The sequence below is a fragment of the Oryctolagus cuniculus genome, chromosome 6 (genome assembly GCF_964237555.1).
Source record: "Oryctolagus cuniculus chromosome 6, mOryCun1.1, whole genome shotgun sequence".
Taxonomy (NCBI): Eukaryota; Metazoa; Chordata; class Mammalia; order Lagomorpha; family Leporidae; genus Oryctolagus; species Oryctolagus cuniculus.
The window spans coordinates 158742844-158761461 of NC_091437.1; the positions used below are offsets into that span (position 1 = coordinate 158742844).

General features: G+C 56.1%; 1 protein-coding gene across 1 annotated transcript in view; it reads left to right on the forward strand.

The window, feature by feature from the left end:
* Nucleotides 1-18618, forward strand: part of TG (thyroglobulin) — a 229798-nt gene that overhangs the window by 185943 nt on the left and 25237 nt on the right. The window contains exons 42-43 of the mRNA XM_051844054.2: nt 11417-11581; nt 12416-12583. Coding sequence (XP_051700014.2) covers nt 11417-11581; nt 12416-12583 — 333 coding nt within the window. The remainder of the gene's footprint in view (nt 1-11416; nt 11582-12415; nt 12584-18618) is intronic.

Genomic DNA, 18618 nt, shown 5'->3' on the forward strand with positions numbered 1-18618 from the left:
TTGACGCTGGGGAGTTGTTTCTCAAAGCTTCACAAAGACCGGTGACGCAAAACAAGTGTGCAGCGGCAGCGCTGTTTCTGATAAGACTGGAAGTTGCGTAAGCCAGCTGAGCCCTGAGTCACATGGAAGTCCTCACCCGGTGCCTCTGCTGTACACCTGCGACGTGTGGACAAGGCAGACACAACCCAAGGGGCCGAGGCTTGGGAGGGTGTTCCAGGACATGCCCCCCCAGCTCCGGAAGCTAAAGCCCTGCCCCCAGTGTCTCACAGGGTGACTATTTGGGTTTAGAGTCAGCCAGCAGTTAAGTTAAAATGAGGCACAGTGTGGGCCCTGATGCACTCTGATTGCTGCCTTTTAGGAAGAGGGGATCAGGACACACAAAGGGACAGCCATAGGAAGAGGTACCAGCGGCAGCCACCTCCCAGGCAGGGAGGGAGGTCTTGGGGGGCACCAGCCTTGCCAGCAGCCTGGCCTCAGACCCCAAGCTCCAGCCAGTGTGTGGCATGCTGGCATGGCCGCCCTGGAAGTCACATGCAGGGACCACGAAAAAAAGTGGCAAAGCCACCATTCTCGTGGGGCTGCTGTTGTCTCCTTGGTGCAGTCCCCGTTCCCTGGGCCACTCGGTTCCTGAAACAAGCTAGGAGAACAAGTGGCTGGAAAGAGACATCAAGGCTGTCTTGCAAGTTAGAATTCTGCAATTATTTATGAAGGCAGACACATGCCTATGTGTATGCAGGAAGTGTACAAGGGGAGGCTCGGAGCCTGCATTTTGGATTCCCTCTGTGGTAACGGGCAGCCATAGCCTCGGCTGTCACTCATGGTGTCACTTTTAAAGTGTGACACCTTCGCTTGGAAATCAGTAATTTTTCAGTGCCAAGCATTTAAATGGTTTCTGACAGCCAGAAGGTGAGGGAGGCAATTAGACGTCACGTTCATGACAGATGGAAAAAGGCATTTTGTCATCTCCAAGACCCAGAGGAGGAGTCTGGCAGGTGAATTCTCCATCCCACGGCCCATGCACCCTCCATGTCCAAGCCAAAGAAGTACCTGGGAAAGACCCCCCGGAGGGCCTCCCCTTCAGGGGCGACCACAGCCACATAGGCAGTACCGCAGCCAAGACACATGGAACGCCGTGTTTGCCCAAGGAGGCTGGAGAAGGGAAGTGCTGCAGATTCTGTCTGGCAGGTGGAGGCTGGCTGGTATGATGGCCTTGGAGACAAAACAGCCTGCACCCAGCTTCTCAGCAGGGGTGATTTGGAGCAAGGTGGGCACCCTCCCTGAGCCACTGCCATTCTTGAATAAAACAGTGATGGCCTGGGTCCCTGCTTCAAACACAACCCTCTGTAACCTGCTTAGAACACAGCAGGTGCCCACTGTTGTACAACTCCGTGTTTGCCCTTCCGTCTCTCTCCCCCAGCTGGTGGGTGATTTAAATTTGCAAATAAAGATACACAAAGGTTCAACATTTTCGTGGGGCAAGTGGACAGCACCTTGTCCCTAAAAGGAAAAAAAATTCAAAAATAGGCATCTGTAGAGTGCAAGACAAAGGTTTCTTAGACACAACACCAAAAGCACAAGTGGCAAAAGGAAAAAAATGATTGATTGGACCTTGTCGATATTAAGAATATTTGTGTTGCAAAAGACACTTGAAAATGAGAAGTCAGCCCACAGCGTGGGAGAAAATATTGGCCATAATGGATCTGATAAGAGACTCCTACCAAGAAAGGAATGCAGGTAACTCACTCTCAAAAAGACAAACAACTCAATTCAAAAACAAAGGATCTGAATAGCTGTTTCTCCAAAGAAAATGTGCAAGGGACCCGTACACACCTGAGAAGATTCTCAGTGTCATCAGTCATTAAGGAGACATAAATCAAAACCTCAGCAAAGTGATGCTTCACACCCCTAGGACGCCTGTAATGAAAGAGCAAACACGCAGATGCTAGCAAGTGTTGGCGAGGTGTGGAGAAACAGGCTGTTCGCCCGCTGCGGCCGGGAGTATGGGGTGGTGCACCTCTTTGGAAAATGGCTTGACAGCTTCTCCTGAGATTAAGCACCCCCACCCTCACTGCTAGCTGCAGGCCACCACTAGTCTGCCTTCTGCACCCGTGGCTTCGCCTCTCGTGGGCATTGCTCTAACGGAATCCTAGAAGATACAGCCTCTGGTGTGCGGCTCCTGTCGCCTCATCCAGAGGGTAGCAGCTATGAGAATGCCATCTCTCACATTGCTGAGTGACGCTCCTTCGTATGGACACACCCTGGTCATCCTGATCTGTGCATCATTTGAGAGCCATGTGGGGTGTTTCCATTTATTAGCCATTATAACACTGCTGCTGTGAACATTTATGTCCAAGTTAACATGCAGACATTAAAAAAAACTTGCAAAAGCACAGAGTGACAAACACAGTGGCTGTCAGGTGAACAAGGCAGGTTCAAGAGCAGTATGATCTCACTTATTTCCCACATATAAATATTTAACTGTATGTGTTCACACACACAGACACACACACACACACACACACACATATGGAAGAGACGGACCAGGAAGCTAACGGTATCCAACAGTGGTTCTCTTTGGATTACATGTAAATTTAATTTGGTTTTGCTCACCCGTGATTTTTGACCGTGGATTTTTGTAATGCTATTTTTGCTATGAAAATGGCAAAACCCATTCTGTTTCACCTCTGAAGGAACCCAGGTACCCTGACTGTTGTGCACAAAGAATGGTCCCTGCCAGCCTTCTCCTAGAGTGTGGACAGGCCCAGTGTGGCCCCTCTCCGTGCTTGGTGCCGCCCCCTTCCCCCCTGAGAGTCTCCCTCTGCCCACCCCCTTGACCAGCCCTACAGAGAGTTCTGCAGTGGTCTGGCCAGGCTACTCACTCACTGACCCATGCACTTGACCCCATGCACTTGACAAGTGCTCACGCTGTCCTCTTGGTAAGTAAGAGTCAGTGACATTTTAGTGTGCAGTTAGTATTTTAAATGTAATTTAATTTTTTCCTAATTAAAAACTTGATAGTCATTGAACAGCGGGAACACTCTGCAAAGTAGAAAATGCCAATAAAACTCGTCCCCCATCCACTCACCTTGAACTGCCAAAGGGCTCTGGGAATTGGCGAGGTTGGACTGTCCAAGGAGACTTGGAGGAGGGCCTGGCGACAGGGCAGGGGTGGGGTCAGCTGCCTCTGGATCTCAGGTGACACCTGCCGAAGGCTGGGGCAGCAGGGCATCCTGTGGAAGCACCTGGAGTCAGAACTCAGGAGGTGTGGGTCCTACCCCCTCTCACCTGGACCAGCAGGTTCTCAGACCTCTGATACTCTCTCCTGAGTCTGCTCCAAATGCTTCTTGGAATGAAGTGGGCCGTGCACAAAGGAATGGCTAAGTAAGCAGCGTATGTTTGTTTTACGTGATGTTAGTTCTTCCCACTTCCCAAGCAGACTGTGGGCGCTGAGTGAGGCAACCCAAGGGAGAGGTCCACATTAAGTGGCATGCAGGCCAACTGTGACTGTGCATCACAGTGCTGGAGGGTGGGTTCTTCTTAGAATTTAACTTTGTATTTATTTATTCGAAAGGCAGAGATAGAGAGAAAGCTCACATTTGATGGTTCACTCCCCACATGCCCACAGCAGCGGGGCTGGGAGCCAGGAACCCAATGCAGGCCTCCCATGTAGGTGGCAGGGACCCAAGTCCTTGACCATCGCCTGCTGCTGTCCCAGGCTGCATATTAGCAGGAAACTGGAGTGGAAAGCAGAGCCAGGACCAAACCCAGGCTGGCCAGCATGGGATGCAGGCGTCCCACATGTTGTTGGTATAATTGCTGTGCTAAATGCCTGCCACTATTTCAGTGTCTTTGAAGAAGGCAAGGGTAGGACTGGCTGCTTGGTGTAGAAGTTGAGACGGCACTGGGATGCCTGCATCCGACATCAGAGTGCCTGGGCCCCAGTTCTCAGCTCCACCCCAATTCCAGTTCCTTACTAATGTGCACCCTGGGTAGGACCCTTGACTTGGGTCCCTACTTCCCATGTGGGAGACAAGGATTGAGTTCCTGACTTTGACCTGGCCCAGACCCGACTGTTGGGGGTGTTTGGAGAATGACAGAGATCTCTGTCTGTGTGATTCTGTGCACGTGTCTGTTTTGCTCTGCCTTTCAATACATAAGTAAATAAATAAATGAAAATTTTTTTAAAAAAGGAAGAAGGCCTAGTAAGTCCTTGCTCTGGTAGTCAGACATTGAGCAGGGGCTAAGCTCCACCTTTGCTCTTCTCGCCCACATCCCATGGGCGGTCACTGAGTAAAACCAGGAGTTGCGTGCTCCTGGGATCAGACCAGGGAAGCCTGGGCCTCAGGATGAAAGAGCCATCGGTCATCACACTGACCCTAGTGTTGCTAGAACTGCAGGGCTACAACTCAGAGTCAAACTCTCAGGTCAGGAAAAGATGAGTCCAGTGTAGAAGGCACTCAAGAGAATACTAATATGAACATGAACTTGAATGTACAGCAGGTACCTCGCCTGAGCTATCCTAGTAGCTCAATCGAATGCCCTACTTTAACTCGTCCCTGGGACTTGGGTGGCACCCTTCCAGGTTCGGGTGTATTCCCTGGTGAGGTGGTGGACACGGTCACCCTCTGTGCATCCACCACCATCTGTGCACCTTGCAAGTCTCCACTGGACTCCCAGCTCAGGCCCCCCACTCTCCAGTCTGCCCCTCAGCCAGCCAGTCAGGCTGCAAGCCTTCCCCTTGTTCCAGCTCAGTTCTGTCCAACACATATGCGGCAGAACCCTACTGTGCGCCAAGGTTTGTGTGAGGCTCTGGGGGGAAAGGAACAGCCACCTTACCACCTCTGCCATCAGAAGTTCACGCCCCGGGAGTGTCAGTGCCCAGTCGTTTCCCGAGGGCATCTTCAGCACCAAGGCACGTGACCCGGTGGCATCCCTAAATACTTCTATCATCTCCGCCCACTGCCGTACCCGTCCCCCATCGCAGGTTAACACCCTCCAGATGGTGTCTCTCGCCTGGTCTGAGACTCGATGTCCCATCAACCTTTATTCCTCACCCGCTCTGTGCACATCCCTCTCTGGATCCAGGAGAATGATTTGGTCCTACCATCCCTCCCTCCATTCATCCGTTCACTCCTTTATTCTCACGGCTACTCGCTCCCTCGTTCAAGACCTAGTTTTTGAGTTTCAGACCCTCTGTTGGGGGCCGATGGGATACTTGGACCTAGCCTGAACTCGCCACAGCTTCTTTGGCTAACCGGGCCCCTGATCACCCCTGCTGCCCCGCCCACTCCCCTGGGAGTGGACGCCCAGGCCCCTTCTTTTCCCTCAGTCACTCCTCCCATTAAATCCACGTGAGTCCTGCGGCTTCTCTGGGCTACCGGGCGGCTCAGAAACCCCTCCCTCTGAACTCCCAAAGCAGGAGAGACCCTCCTCCTGAGGCCCCTGGGGTGGGTATACGCCCCCTGCACCCAGGCTGCATTTCCAATCATTTGCCTAACCTGGGCACAGGACTTCTGCTCCCTGGTGACTCCCGGTGGCTCCCGGGTGCCGGAGTAGAGCAGAGTCCAAGTACATCGTGGACTGAGAACTCTCGGGTAATGAGCAGTCATCAGCTTCAGCCCCGTGGCCACCCTTCTGGAGGCCCAGTGGCCTGCTCAGGGCCTGGGAGTCACACACCCGGTTTCTCCCAGCCCCGCATTTATTTATTTATTTTTATTTTTATTTATTTTTTTTTTTTGACAGGCAGAGTGGACAGTGAGAGAGAGAGACAGAGAAAAAGGTCTTCCTTTGCCGTTGGTTCACCCTCCAATGGCCGCCACGGCCAGCACACTGCAGTGATCCGATGGCAGGAGCCAGGTGCTTCTCCTGGTCTCCCATGGGGTGCAGGGCCCAAGCACTTGGGCCATCCTCCACTGCACTCCCTGACCACAGCAGAGAGCTGGCCTGGAAGAGGGGCAACCGGGACAGAATCCGGTGCCCTGACCGGGACTAGAACCTGGTGTGCCGGCGCCACAAGGCGGAGGATTAGCCTAGTGAGCCGCGGCGCCGGCTCCAGCCCCGCATTTAGAGTTGGAACACGTGGACTCAAGTTCTGGGTGAGAGTTCCTCCCTAAAAAGAGCCGGTTGGTCCTTCCTGCCTCATTCTGTCGTAATGAACTAGATCATGACAGTGAGCCAGAAAGCACTGTGGCCAGTGCTTGGTGCCAGACAACGGGCAGGGGTTCCAGCACTCCTTGGCCCCACAAGGACAGCCCACGGCTGTGAGCTTACACTGGTCTCCAGGGTGGACACTGACGGGGACTCGCTGGCCATCAGCCTGGTTCGCACTCAGAGGCTTGGTTTAGCAACCTTCTTGGCCAGGATCATGTAAGCGCTGTGGGAATTAAGCCCTGGTTAACAGTAGTCCTATGCTAAAGACAATGCACTGATCCCTAGTGCCACTGTGTATTCGGTGTTCTGCCCACCTGCTCTGTGGCTGCAATACCCCGTTTATAGAACAGAACCCCCATGTTCCCGGAGATAAAGAGAACTGGCAGAATGGCAACCGGCAGAGCTGGGATAGAATCCCTGGTCTGGCTGACCCCAGAGCCAGGATCTTTCCACTTGGCTGTGCCTCCCCTTCTCACAGGAACAGAAAGAGACAGATGGCCATAGGCATGAGACTGCTGGTGCAAGCGGCTGGACATGGAGCTGGGCAGCCGACAGGTTCCAGTGCCCGGTGCTGCCTGCCCCTCCCCCCAGCTGTGAGATGCCAGTGTCCTCCTTATAGGCTACTTCTGAGCAGAGATGAGGCCTCCCAGGGGGCCTTCCTGGGGTCCTGGTGCACACTGGTCCAGTGTAGTGGCCAACCCTCTCACTACTGCCTCAGGGGCTTTGCGGGAGCTCACTCTTGATTCTGCGCGACCCTGGAGGAGGAACTCATGGGCAGGAGGAGCCCTGGGACACCTGCTGTTCCCCCTCCCCCTGGTTCCCCACCCTGGAGAGCAGGAGCCACCAGCAGAGAGGGCTGAGGACTTGAGAGGGGTGAGGAAAGAGGTGGGGCTTCCAGTGTGCCCAGGGTCACTGCCCGGCTCACTGATGCCCCTCGGATGGCCAGGCTCACCGTGAGATGACCCTTCTCCCCCCAGTGACTGGCATGGCTAACTGAGGTCAAGGCAGTGTTCAGAGGCTCCAGGAAGTAAAGCCATCGTCAGCAATTGTGGTTTGGGCCCGTGCTATTTTTAGAGTTATAAAAAACAACAAGAGGAAACTCATTGCCACTTAATAGCTGAGTCAGATTTAGATAAAGCACAAGCGGGGCTCTGGACCTGCCAGTGCGACAGGGTGGACCGAGGGGCCTCCTGGGTGGTCCCTGCAGGGCTCGTGTGAGGCCCCAACCACACTCCTGCTGCGGGGAGGGGACACGGGCCACCCTCGCCCACGTCACTCTGGCGTCCTCACCATGGCCCGAGAGCACGGTTCTTACACAGGCCTGTGTGGATGGACAGATCGAGGCCTGCAGTGGCCACACACCCCAGTCACTGCCTCAATGAGCGACAGAACCGGCGGCCGGCCTGGGGCCTTGTGCCCCAGAGTCCAAGCTCGTGGTGTGACTGCAGGAGGCCCTGCTCCTGTCCCTCTCTTCTTGGTCTCCAGTCGAGGGCTTGACAGCTGAGGCTGGGCAGCTGTTTCGTTTTGTTTTGCTTTTGTGTGTTTTTGTTTTTTGCTTAACCACTGCTTTTCCATGAAGAGAGAGGTTTCCTTCAGAAAAGTGGTGAGAACCAGTGCTGTAGCAGACAGGAAAGTTCTCATAGCTATCACAGCATCGCTGGCACCCACGCCTTTAATCACTTCCTCCCCGGATCCAGAGCCCTGGCTTTTTACGGCTGAGGAAAATGCTGAAAATATCTGAGGCTCCATCCGAATTTGCATCCCCTCCCGGCTTGGGGGTGGGGTGGGGGTGGGGCGGGGCTGGGCAGCCCCGGGGAGGTGTCCAGGTTTGCCTTTTAGACCTTGAATATCCAGAGAGTGTGTCCGTATTTTTTTTGTTTAAAGAGCACAACCCATCTGCTGGTGTTCAGAAAAGCTGGCCTCTCACTGGTGAAGGGATAAACCCCAGGGCACAGGATGCAGGCAGCAAGGGCACTGAATCACCTTGACCTGAGTTCATGGCCACCGTCATTGAAGTTCAGGCCGTGGGCTGGCTGCTGTTGTCAGGATCAGCCTGGGGCTGGAGTTGTCCTGTTTCTGTAGATGCGTGAGGTCACGGGGAGCCACTGGCTGGGGATCACACAGCTGGGAGCCTTGTCTGTGCTTCTGGGGGAAGAATCTGACAGTGTCAGCAGGCTGAGTCTGTCTGAACAGGTTGAGGGCCAGAGATCTTGGAAACTGCCTTGTCCCTGATTGGGTCAGCAGCCCAAGCTGCCGTGCCTGTTCCAAGCAGTGTGGGAGGGAGCTCCTTGGGCCCCAGCCCATGCAGCACATGTGTCAAGGGTCCTCCAACTCCTTGCCCCAGTTTTCTTCCAGGCATAGACTGTCTTCCAGGCACTGTCTGGCTTTGCTTTTCACTGTGGCCACAAGGTCCTTCCTTGGACTTGGCAATGAAACAGAAATGGTGATGGTTGTGTTGCCACGTTGCATCAAGACCACCTCAGATGTACGTGCAAGATCTACGTGGTAGCGACCAGTTCAGTTCCCAGTCCTGGTTCGTTCTTATTAAGTCTTGCGTTCTTGGGCAGGCCATTCACCTCTCTGTGCCTCAACACCCTCATCTGTAAAATGGGCCGACATCATCTCCCTTGAAGGATGGTTGTGAGGTTAAATACGTTAGTGTCTGGGCCTGTCCTATCAGCATTAGCCCTTGTGGTGAGCGGGCATCCCACTGGCTGGGGAACCACGAGGGGTTGGTAGCATCATGGGAAGTTGCCAAGGAGAAAAAGGTGTTCAGTGACTCTCTGAAGTCACCCCTGTGCAGCTGGAAGCCAGGCCTGGGCTACAGGGCTTCTCCTCCACGTTGGCCTTTAGCTGCCGGTTACAGTTGGCCTTCTGAGGACAGAGGCTCCGATCGGGGCTCTCCTTGTGGCCAAGGCCAGCCTTAGGCCCGTCCGTCTTGGTCATCTCCCTGGCTTGGGTGTCAGCTCCCAGGTCTACTTGCAGCCCAGCCCAGACTCACTGCTCTGCCTGGGCTCTGCCCAGGACCTCTCGGTCCTGACTGTGAAAGCACAAACCACCGGCCCCTTGCTTCAGTGGGACTGTTATGAGCGCCTTCTTCCAGGAGCTGTGCCCAGTTCTCCTTGGGACTTCCAGCTGGGGAAGGGATCTTCTCCCATCAGGGATCTATCCTTGTCCTTTCAGCACGATGGGGTAACAGCGCCCATGACAGGAGTGAGCAGGGTCACCCCTGGCTAGTTACTGGTGCTTCCCTCTGCACTCCTGCCAGCCTTGCTGGTGCACCCGTCCAGGAAACTGAGCCCTGCCTCTCTGCTATTTTCCGCTGCTGGTACATTCAGCTCACTGTAAGGCCTAGAGTTGGGACACACAGACCGTGGAGTCCGCCAGATCAGTGCCGTCTTTGCATTCATGTAAGAGGAGCCAGCTCAGCTCAAGGAGGCACCATCTTGTTCTGGATAGAAACACACAAGGGAAGGCGTGGGAGTGGAGACCACGGCCCGGCGTGGATCTCTAGGACAGGAGGCCCGGCTCTGCCACTCGCCAGCTTGGGGAAGAGATGGAAGCTGTCTCTGCCCCAGCTCCCCCCCTCTAGGACAAGAGGGTGACTAGCATCTGCCTCCTGGGGACTTGGCGTGTGAAGAGCGCTTAGCACTCGGTGCCCAGCCCTCAGTGAGCACTCAGGAAACCTGAGATCATGCATCTGTGGGTGGCACCTGACTCCTGCCTGGCACACGCCAGACATCGGATCACGCAGACTCCCCCTTTCCTTTCGGGGCCTGGTTGCTTTATCTCAAAAATGGGTGCCAGCTATGGAGAGCTCACACCACCACTGTGACGACTGCGTGAAGCCCAACAGGCCCAGTTCCTGGTGGAGGAGGAGCCGGCAGAGGCCGGCAGATGCTGATGGGTGGCTGATGGCAATGCTGTCCTCGTTAGAGGCCAGGGGAACCCCTCACTCAAGATGCATTCATTGCTCATAGATCTAGAACCTTCCACTCTCCCTGGGGCCCAGCCCAGCATCCAGACACACCCCGGAGCCCAGCTGGCTGACCCCGTGGGCTGGCTCCGCATCTTGCAAGGTTTCTCCACTTTGGTTAAGTTGCTTTGGTCCCTTATTTTATTCATGTTTTATTCCTGCATCTGTAAAATAAGACAATAAGAGAAGGCAACTTCTGTGTTGCTGGGAGGATGAGCTGCGTCCGTGGTCATCGTCGTTCTGTTGTAGAGCCTGCAGCACTAGGGGAAGCAGTGGCGCCATTATTACCGCTACTGCCGCCCGTGCTGCCCCGATTGCACGCTGCGGCGGGAATGCCCTGGCCCCATACACAGGTCAGGACCATCCACTCACCTGCCCCCGCCAGGGCAGAGGCCTGGATTCTGCCAGGCGGAGCTGGACCTCCTAGTCCTGGCTCCAGTGCGTAGACTCTGAGAAAGGAAATGCTCCCAGCACGCTGGCCTTTGAACACGGATGTGTGCTGGCCCCACTGCTGGCCCAGCTCACTGTCTCTCTCTCTCTCTCTTTTTTTTTTTTTTTTTTTTTTTTTTTGAGAATCAGAGTTACAGAGAGAGAGGGAGAGACAGAGAAAGAGAGAAAGGTCTTCCATCTGCTGGTTCACTCCCCCAAATGGCCACAATGGCTAGAGCTGGGCTGATCCGAAACCAGGAGCCAGGAGCTTCTTCTGGGTCTTCCATGTGAGTGCAGGAGCCCAAGTGCCCGGGCCATCTTCCACTGCTTTCCCAGGCCATAGCAGAGAGTTGGATCAGAAGAGGAGCAGCCAGGACTAGAACCGGTGTCCATATGGGATGCTGGCACCACAGGTGAAGGCTTAACCCACTGTACCAGAGTGCCAGCCCCCAGCTCACTTTCTCAATGGCTATGTTGCCAGCACCTCTTTGAAAGTCAAGCTCTCTCTTACTTGACCAGGGAACTTGGCTGGTTAGGGAGCGCCCAGGAGGTGGTAGTGCCGAGTTGGCAGAGTTCTGTTCCCAGAGGATTGCTCTAACCCATCAGCCTTTTGTCTCCATACACAACTCCAGCTTCGTCACCAAGGCTAAAGGTCACCTTGTCCACGCCCTCACTTCACAGACAACGGTCAGGGTCACACAGCGTGTGGGGTGGCTACTGATCAGTGCTCACCACCCACATGTGGGCATCCCCAGGCACACTCTGCCACTCCCAAGCGTGGGGGTGGCCTGCGGGTCTCCGAGGTGAGCAGTGGAAGGAGCTGGTGTAGACCATCCGCCCTGAGCCTGCCTTCTCTTCCAGGGAGGCTCCGCCCTCTCCCCAGCTGCCGTCATCAGCCCCGAGAGGGCTCAGCTGCAGACCGCTGCCTTGGCAAAGGAGGTTGGCTGTCCCAGCTCATCCAGCCAAGACGTGGTGTCCTGCCTCCGCCAGAAGCCTGCCAGCATCCTCAATGATGCCCAGACCAAGGTAGGTGCCCGGATGGGATCCCCCGGCCCCTCCGCTGGCTGCTGAGCAGCAGGGCTACAGTGCACATTCCCTGGCCGCAGGTACCGTGGTGGCCAGGGACTGTTAGTCACGGCATCATACTAAGGTAGACACAGCTCTGTGACCCTCGGGCTTGCCATCCATGAAATGGGAATGAGGAGACAGACCTCATAGAGGAGGCGGCTAGCACCACCACACGCGTGGAGGGCCCTGCCCTGTGCCGGGACCCCAGGAGCCCTGGGTCAGGTCCCAGCAGCGCGCACTGAGGGCTGTGCACGTGGCTTCCCAGGCGGGCAGCGGCCTCTGGCCCTCACCAGGGAGCTGTGTGCCCCTTTCCAGCCTACGGTGACCTTGTTCCCAGCCCGAGTCTCCAGTTGACCCTGACACTCAGGGATAATTCGTCTCGGCTAAGGGTTTGAGTGCGTCTGGACTCACAGACGGGGTGCAGGCTTCATCCTCAGCTCACCCAGCCCAGGTGGGCTCATCTGACAGTGAATGAGCAAATTCATTTCCTCTGGCAGTGCCACCACCTCCTCCACCTCTGTCTCCCCTGCCTGGGGCTCTGCTGTGACCTTGGTAGGGCAGCTCCAGCAAGCGCTCCTGGGGACAACCATGGCCGAGGGCAAGATGAACCTCCCAGCCGCTCAGTGCCCTGGCTGCCTGCTCCCATCGTGTGAACCTTGACTTCCCGTACAGCCCACGTGCGTGACATTGGCGTGCCTTAGGAAGCAAAGCGATGCAACTGGGTATTCCAGCGCCATTGCTCTAAAGGGCAAGATTCACACAAGTAACATCACCCCTTTGAATCCACCGCAGCTCCTGGCCGTGAGCGGGCCTTTCCACTACTGGGGTCCCGTGGTGGACGGCCGGTACCTGCGCGAGGCTCCAGCCAGAGCGCTGCAGAGGCCTGCCCGGGCCAAGGTGGATCTGCTGGTCGGGAGCTCTCAGGACGACGGGCTGATCAACAGAGCCAAAGCCGTGAAGGTAGGCAGGGAGGGGCCGGGAGTGTCTACAGCTGGGTGTGCCTCCATGGCTCTGGGCATCCAAATCCTACTCTGGCCAAGCATCATGGACTTGCTTGTTTATTCACACCAAGGGCTACTGACAATGTCCCAGGGCCAAAGGCTGCAGGGCACTGGGCGGGGTCCTGGAGTTGGCAGCTCAGGAATCAGACGCTTGCAGGGTCCTGAGCAGCACAGATACAGCCGCAGGTAACAGCTGTGAATGGATCGGGGTGAACTGCAGGCTCCCAGCACCTGTGGGGCTCCACGTGGGAGCTCCCAGGCTCTGGGCGGTTGAGGACCTCAGTTCCATGAGGGAGGTGGGTGCAGGGGCCCAACACCAGCCCTCCAAGCAGGTTTCCTCACCCGGTTAAGCCTGTGGGAGGCACCTGGCAGAAACACAGCTCCGGGCAGTGGCGGGAGGCCCGCAAGTGGGAGTTTGCACCTGGAGGTGTTTTACCTGCTTGAGCACACAGTGTCTGCTCGGGGCTGGGAGTCACAGCCGCCTGCCAGGACTAACCCTGGAAGGGAGCCCAGCGTGTGTCCTCTGCTGCTGCCCCAGGCTGCCTCAGACAAGCTGCTCGTGACCAAAGCAGGCCCTGCAGGTGGTCAGACTGGGGTGGAGGCGTGGCACGCGTGAAACCCAGGAGAGGCCTACTGTGGCAGGGGTGGAAGGGCCCTCTCCCACCTGTGCACACGCATCTCGTGGGTCTCCGTCAGCTCTGCTGGGTAAGGCGGCGTAACCAGCATGGTTAGAAGACATTACCCGAGCTGAACAGGACCCTGTATGCCTCTGGATTGTTCCATTTCCTTCCGGTAATGTATCTCGCCTTGGGGACATCTGTCTTCCAGCTGTGAAAGCTGCGGTTTTATGTGCTAGATGTACAGGGGCTTTTATCATGGCATCAATTATCGTGGCAAAGAGTTGGAAACACCTCAAGTGTCCATTAACAGGGAAGTGGTGGTGAAGTTAAGTTCCACACACACCGTTAAACATTATGCAGATGTGAAGAGGCCTTGACCTGAGGGTGTCTCCCCTTGCTGGGGGACACCTGTGACACGTGCTCAGTTGGGGGAGAAAGATGCAGAGACAGGAAGGCGGCTTTCATATGTAAGAAAAGCAAAGCCGTCCCTACTGTGGCTGTGTCAGTGCGCATATTTCCATAAGCTTCCGTGTGACAAGACTATGGCACAGAAAGAGAGACGGTGAGCAGCTAGCTTCTGCCACCTGAGAGGTGTGAGAGAGCAGCATGGAGTCATTACTACAAGTGCTACAAATGATCGCAGCTGCCCTGGGCCACACCGTTTCTCAGCAGTGTCTTCTGGAATCTCCCAACTCTGTCCTGACTCTCGGAGCCATCCCAGCAGCAGCTGAGTTCCGGGGCCAGGAACCCCACCCAGCACTGCATCCCCCTCCGTCACTGAGCCTCCCTGACCCTAGTGCTCCAACCTGCAGAACTTCCTGGGTGTCCTTGTGACGCCACAGGTAAAGTTTGCACACCGTGACGTTTTGGCTCCTGGCTTCTCATGCTCCCTAATCCAGAACGCACAGCTCCTTCCAGCCCTGGGCTCCACCCCGTCTAGCATGTTCTCCCACACTCTTCCTCATCTCCAAAAGCAGCAGTTTGTCCTGTAGGCCCAGTTCAATGTCAAAAGCCATTCTCTGCTCCCTCATGTCCAGTTAACATTCCATCAGCAAATCCAGCGGCTCTTTGAAACATCCAGGACCCAACCATTGTCCCCAGTCTTCTGCCCCCATCCTGGGCCAGCACTGGCTTCTCCATGATGTCCGATGGCCTGCCTCCTTCTCTGCCCCTTATAATCGAGGGAAAACCCCATAGACCGAGCGGATCCTTCGCAGGAGAAGTCCCAACACCAGCTACTCCTAGTACCGCAGTGGCTCTGTGTCCTGCCGGGTCAGAGCTGCGGAGCCTGTGGTCACTCCCAGAGTCCTAATGCTGTGGCTCCCATTGCTCCCTCCCTCGCCTTCTGCCACTGCCCCAGCTCTCTGCACTTCTGCCCTGCTGCTCAGGCCCTCTGGTCTTCCTCAGATAGAAGCGCCAAGCACACCTCCACCTTAGTCTCGGTATGTGCCGTCTCCTCAGGAATGTCCTTCCCCACGTAATAACTCACTACCACGTCTGCATTAGGGCCTGCTTGTCAGAGAGACCTTGCTCGACCACGCTGCTGGACCGTCAGGGCTTAGCCCTGCCCCTGGCTCCTTATCCTCTCCCACCCACCCGGTTCCACATATAATATGTCGGGAGACTCGCACCTCCTGTCCTGTGGCACATTTACTTGCCTGTTGTCTTTCTCCCCAGCTAGAATGTGTACCCACGAGCACTGAGACTGCGATGTCTTGGGTGCCTGGGAAAGTGTCTGGTGCATAGTAGGTGTACAAACGCACATCAGGTCGAATGAATGAACTTAGGAAGAACTGACTACGTGCAGGTCCCAGCCCAGGAGTCTTCACTGGAATAAGTCACCCTCACCTCGAGCCTAAAGGCAGGGGTTGTTATGACCGTTGTGCAGGTGGGAAGTCGGGCCAGAGAGAACCAAAGTGGAAATCCAGGTCTGTCTGAGTGCAGAGGCATCCTCTGGCCATCGCAGCTCTGGGAGAAGCCAGGTTTGCCTCCACGAGCCTTCAGTCCACCCACAGAGGTGTGCGGTGTGCAAGTGTAGGTGAGCGCAGCTAGCAGAAGGCTCCCATGTGCAAGCACTCTGCAGCGTGTCCTCACCCTCACTGCACGCCAACCCAGGCCAGGAGGCAGGGAGCCGCACACTGCTGTTGGCCGCCAGTGCACTGAGCGCGAAAGGCTTAGCGAGGTTCATGGATTGCTCCAGTCTTTGGCAAAGCCCCGACTGCACTGGCGACCTCTGGCTCCAAATGGGGTTCTTTACCCATGAGCCCGTTCTTCACCATGACTCTAGAGCAGACATGGGAGAGGCACCGGCACAATTATCACCTGGAGCAGTCCTCAGGATCCTGCCCGACACAGAGCTGCAGGAGCAAGCGTGGACACCAGGCTACCAGCTGCTGTCTCGCACAGGGTAGAAGCCCCTCGATTACAGACCATCCTGCCCACGCATGCCCTCTGGTTACCCCCACCTCTGCTTTCCCTGGGCCTCGCTTTCACTTAGAGTGGCTTTTGTGAGGTTCTCGATTCACCCCAGAAAGCTCCATAGCACCTGGGACCAACCACCGTTAGCTGAGGGGGACCCCGGGATGGCCCAGGAGTTCCCAAGGACTCGATGCCGGCAACTCCTCCTCCTCCTCCTCACCTTCCTCTGTTCCTTGACATCCTCCTGCAGCCCCCTGCTCATCTGGGGCCGAGAGGCAGGGCACGCCACTACCCACAGCTGCCAAGGCGGGATGGCAAGCCTGCTTCCCGAATACCCAGACAGGCTTGTTCAGCCACCTAGCAGCTGCAAGGCGATGCCTCTGCGCCAGATGCAGGGAGAGGTGTTTGGGACATAAATATCAGCCTCCTTCTCCCCTCAAGGAGTTCACAGTCAGTCAAGGAAACAGAGTGAACAAGGCCAACAGTCGAGGTACAGTTGGCCCCCACGCTGCAAAGAGATGGACACACTGTGCCAGAACCTTGGGATCCAGTGGCAGCATTGCCAGCCAGGGTGACATCTTGGGCAAGACCCTGAACAGGACCCTCCCACCACCACCACTGGCCCGCAGAGCAGGGAGATGCCCCTGGATGGTAGTCAGGTCATTCAAGTTCCCCGGAGTCCATGCCTCAGTTTCCCTCTCTGTAAAATTGGGAGGTTATTAGTAAATATTCTCATAGAGATGGCCAGAGGATTCAGATGCACACCAGTATCTGGAAAACAGTTCAGCCTGCCCAAATGTGAGTTTTTCCACTTCCTTAATTTCTGTAGTAGGATTAGTGTCCACAGCTATTGTCCCTGATCCAAAGCCGTAGCCCAGGGTAAGTAGGAACACAAAGAATGTGCCATCCCCGAGTCACCTCGCCTGACCTGAGACCGAGTTTCCAAATCGTAGCAGGCACACACACACCCCTCCTCCTGGTGCCAGCCCTGCAGCTGTGCCAGCCAGAGCCCAGTGCTGAGCACACACAGCCCAGCTGCCCAGAGGGTCAGGAGCCTCCTGCCCCACGTTCAGCTCCCGGCACCACCCATCACCTTGGCAGAGACCCACAGAATCCCTGCAGAGACCCTCACCCAGCTCCCACGATGGGCCAGCCAGGGCCCCACCCAGTCCGCACACCCAGCGAAGTTAGTAACATACCCGCTCGCCTGGGGAAGGCTGCGTTCGCGGAGACCGATCTTAGTTCCTGAAGGAGCCGCTCGCTATTGAAATCCTTCATCAGCCGCGCGGTGGGGAATGTTTCCCCCTCTTCGCGCTCTCCCTCCCTGATGAAACTGACAGTCTGCCTACATTAGCCGGGCACTCATTTGCATGATCAAAAGCAGATTCGTTCCAAGATGCGCGGTCTGCCTTCCCCTCCAAGCACAGGCATCTCCAAGGAAGCCCGAGAGATCAGAGCCGGGCTCTGCCACTGACTGTGCCCCCAGCTTAGCCAGGGACTGGCCTTGGCCGGGAGCAGGTGCAGTGGGGGCCCTGGGGGAGGGGCAGCCCGTCTGAGAGTTGGGAAGCAGCACCTGGCAGCCCGAGGCGCTGGCCCTGGCACAAGCCCCAGCACGGGAACGCGGAGCCTTTGGTGACAGATTACAGTAAGAGAGGCACGAGGGAGGTTCCCTGTGTGTGTGATTTCCTGAAAAGAGGCGCTGCAGCGCCCAGTCCCGGCACTTGGGGAGGTGGCTGGGTGTTAGGGCCTGGAGCCAGGGCGGCCGGGCCGTGGAATCAGAACTGCCATGCAATTCAGCAAGTCGAACTGCTCACCTGAGCTGCCGTCTGTTCAGCCTCTGGACAGTGCATTCGGGGCTGTCAGGCAGTCTCCCCCGGGGGAGGAGACAGCTCCCAACACCCGGGGAGCCCCGTCTGCCCGGCCTGTGGCCCTGGGCTGTCTTGGCACGCACAGAACCCCCCGCACCAGTGCTGTGCCCCAGACCCTTATCACCCGCACCTGTCGCTCATCCAAGTCTCCCCATGGGGCTGAGACCAGGACTTGCCCTTCAGAGGAAGCACAGGCTCAGAACTCATGGCTCATCCAGCCCAGAGTATCACAAATAATATTTAATGACCGCCATGGCATCAATCAAGATGAATGTAAGTCAGACTGGATTCAGGAGTATACCTCCACTATTTATGTTTCTGCTGCTTTTCAAAGAAATTGCAAGTATTCTTGTGGGTGCCTCCTGAGCACTGGGCCTGCTCTGGCCCCTTGTCCCTGACAGCCATGGTGAGCAGTGGAGCCCGGCGTCCTGCAGACGGCCAACTGCGTGAGCACACAGCCGAGATTTGTAGGAGCTGGGCTCCCTCCCAGACAAAGCCCTGACTTGTGAACTTGGGAACTCGGGCTGCCAGGTGCTGCTTTCCAACTCTTAGACGGGCTGCTCCTGCCCCAGGGGCCCCACTGGTCTCGTGGGAAGAGGCAGACATGGAACCAAGTAAATTAGGGCTTTGGGGGGTCTCACAAGGGTCCCAAGGGAACCCGAAGCAAGGTCATGACACTTCAGGGTGTGCTTTGTAGAGGAGGTGAGTTTTGGATCGGGACCTGAATGTTCACGAGGAGATCCAGGTGAGGAGCTGACCTTGGCCATGTGGGGGACCTCTGGGGACCGTGAGGCCAGGTAGGAGCGGAAGGCAAAGGCACTGGAGGAGATGGGTTATATTGGCTCTCAGAGGCCATGAGAAAAATGGTTTCTGCCCCTCACAATGGGAAGTTATTGGATAGTTTAAGCAAGGATGTGATCATGTTGATTTGCCTTTATTTTTTTTTTAACAAAAGCCATTCTGGAAGCTGTATGGAATCTTGACTAGGGTGGTAGCAAGTGAAGTGGTGACCAGACTGCACTATGTTGCAGAAGCCAGGGAGCAAGAGGGAGGTTTAAAGTAGGGCTGAGACACACTAGCATAGGGTG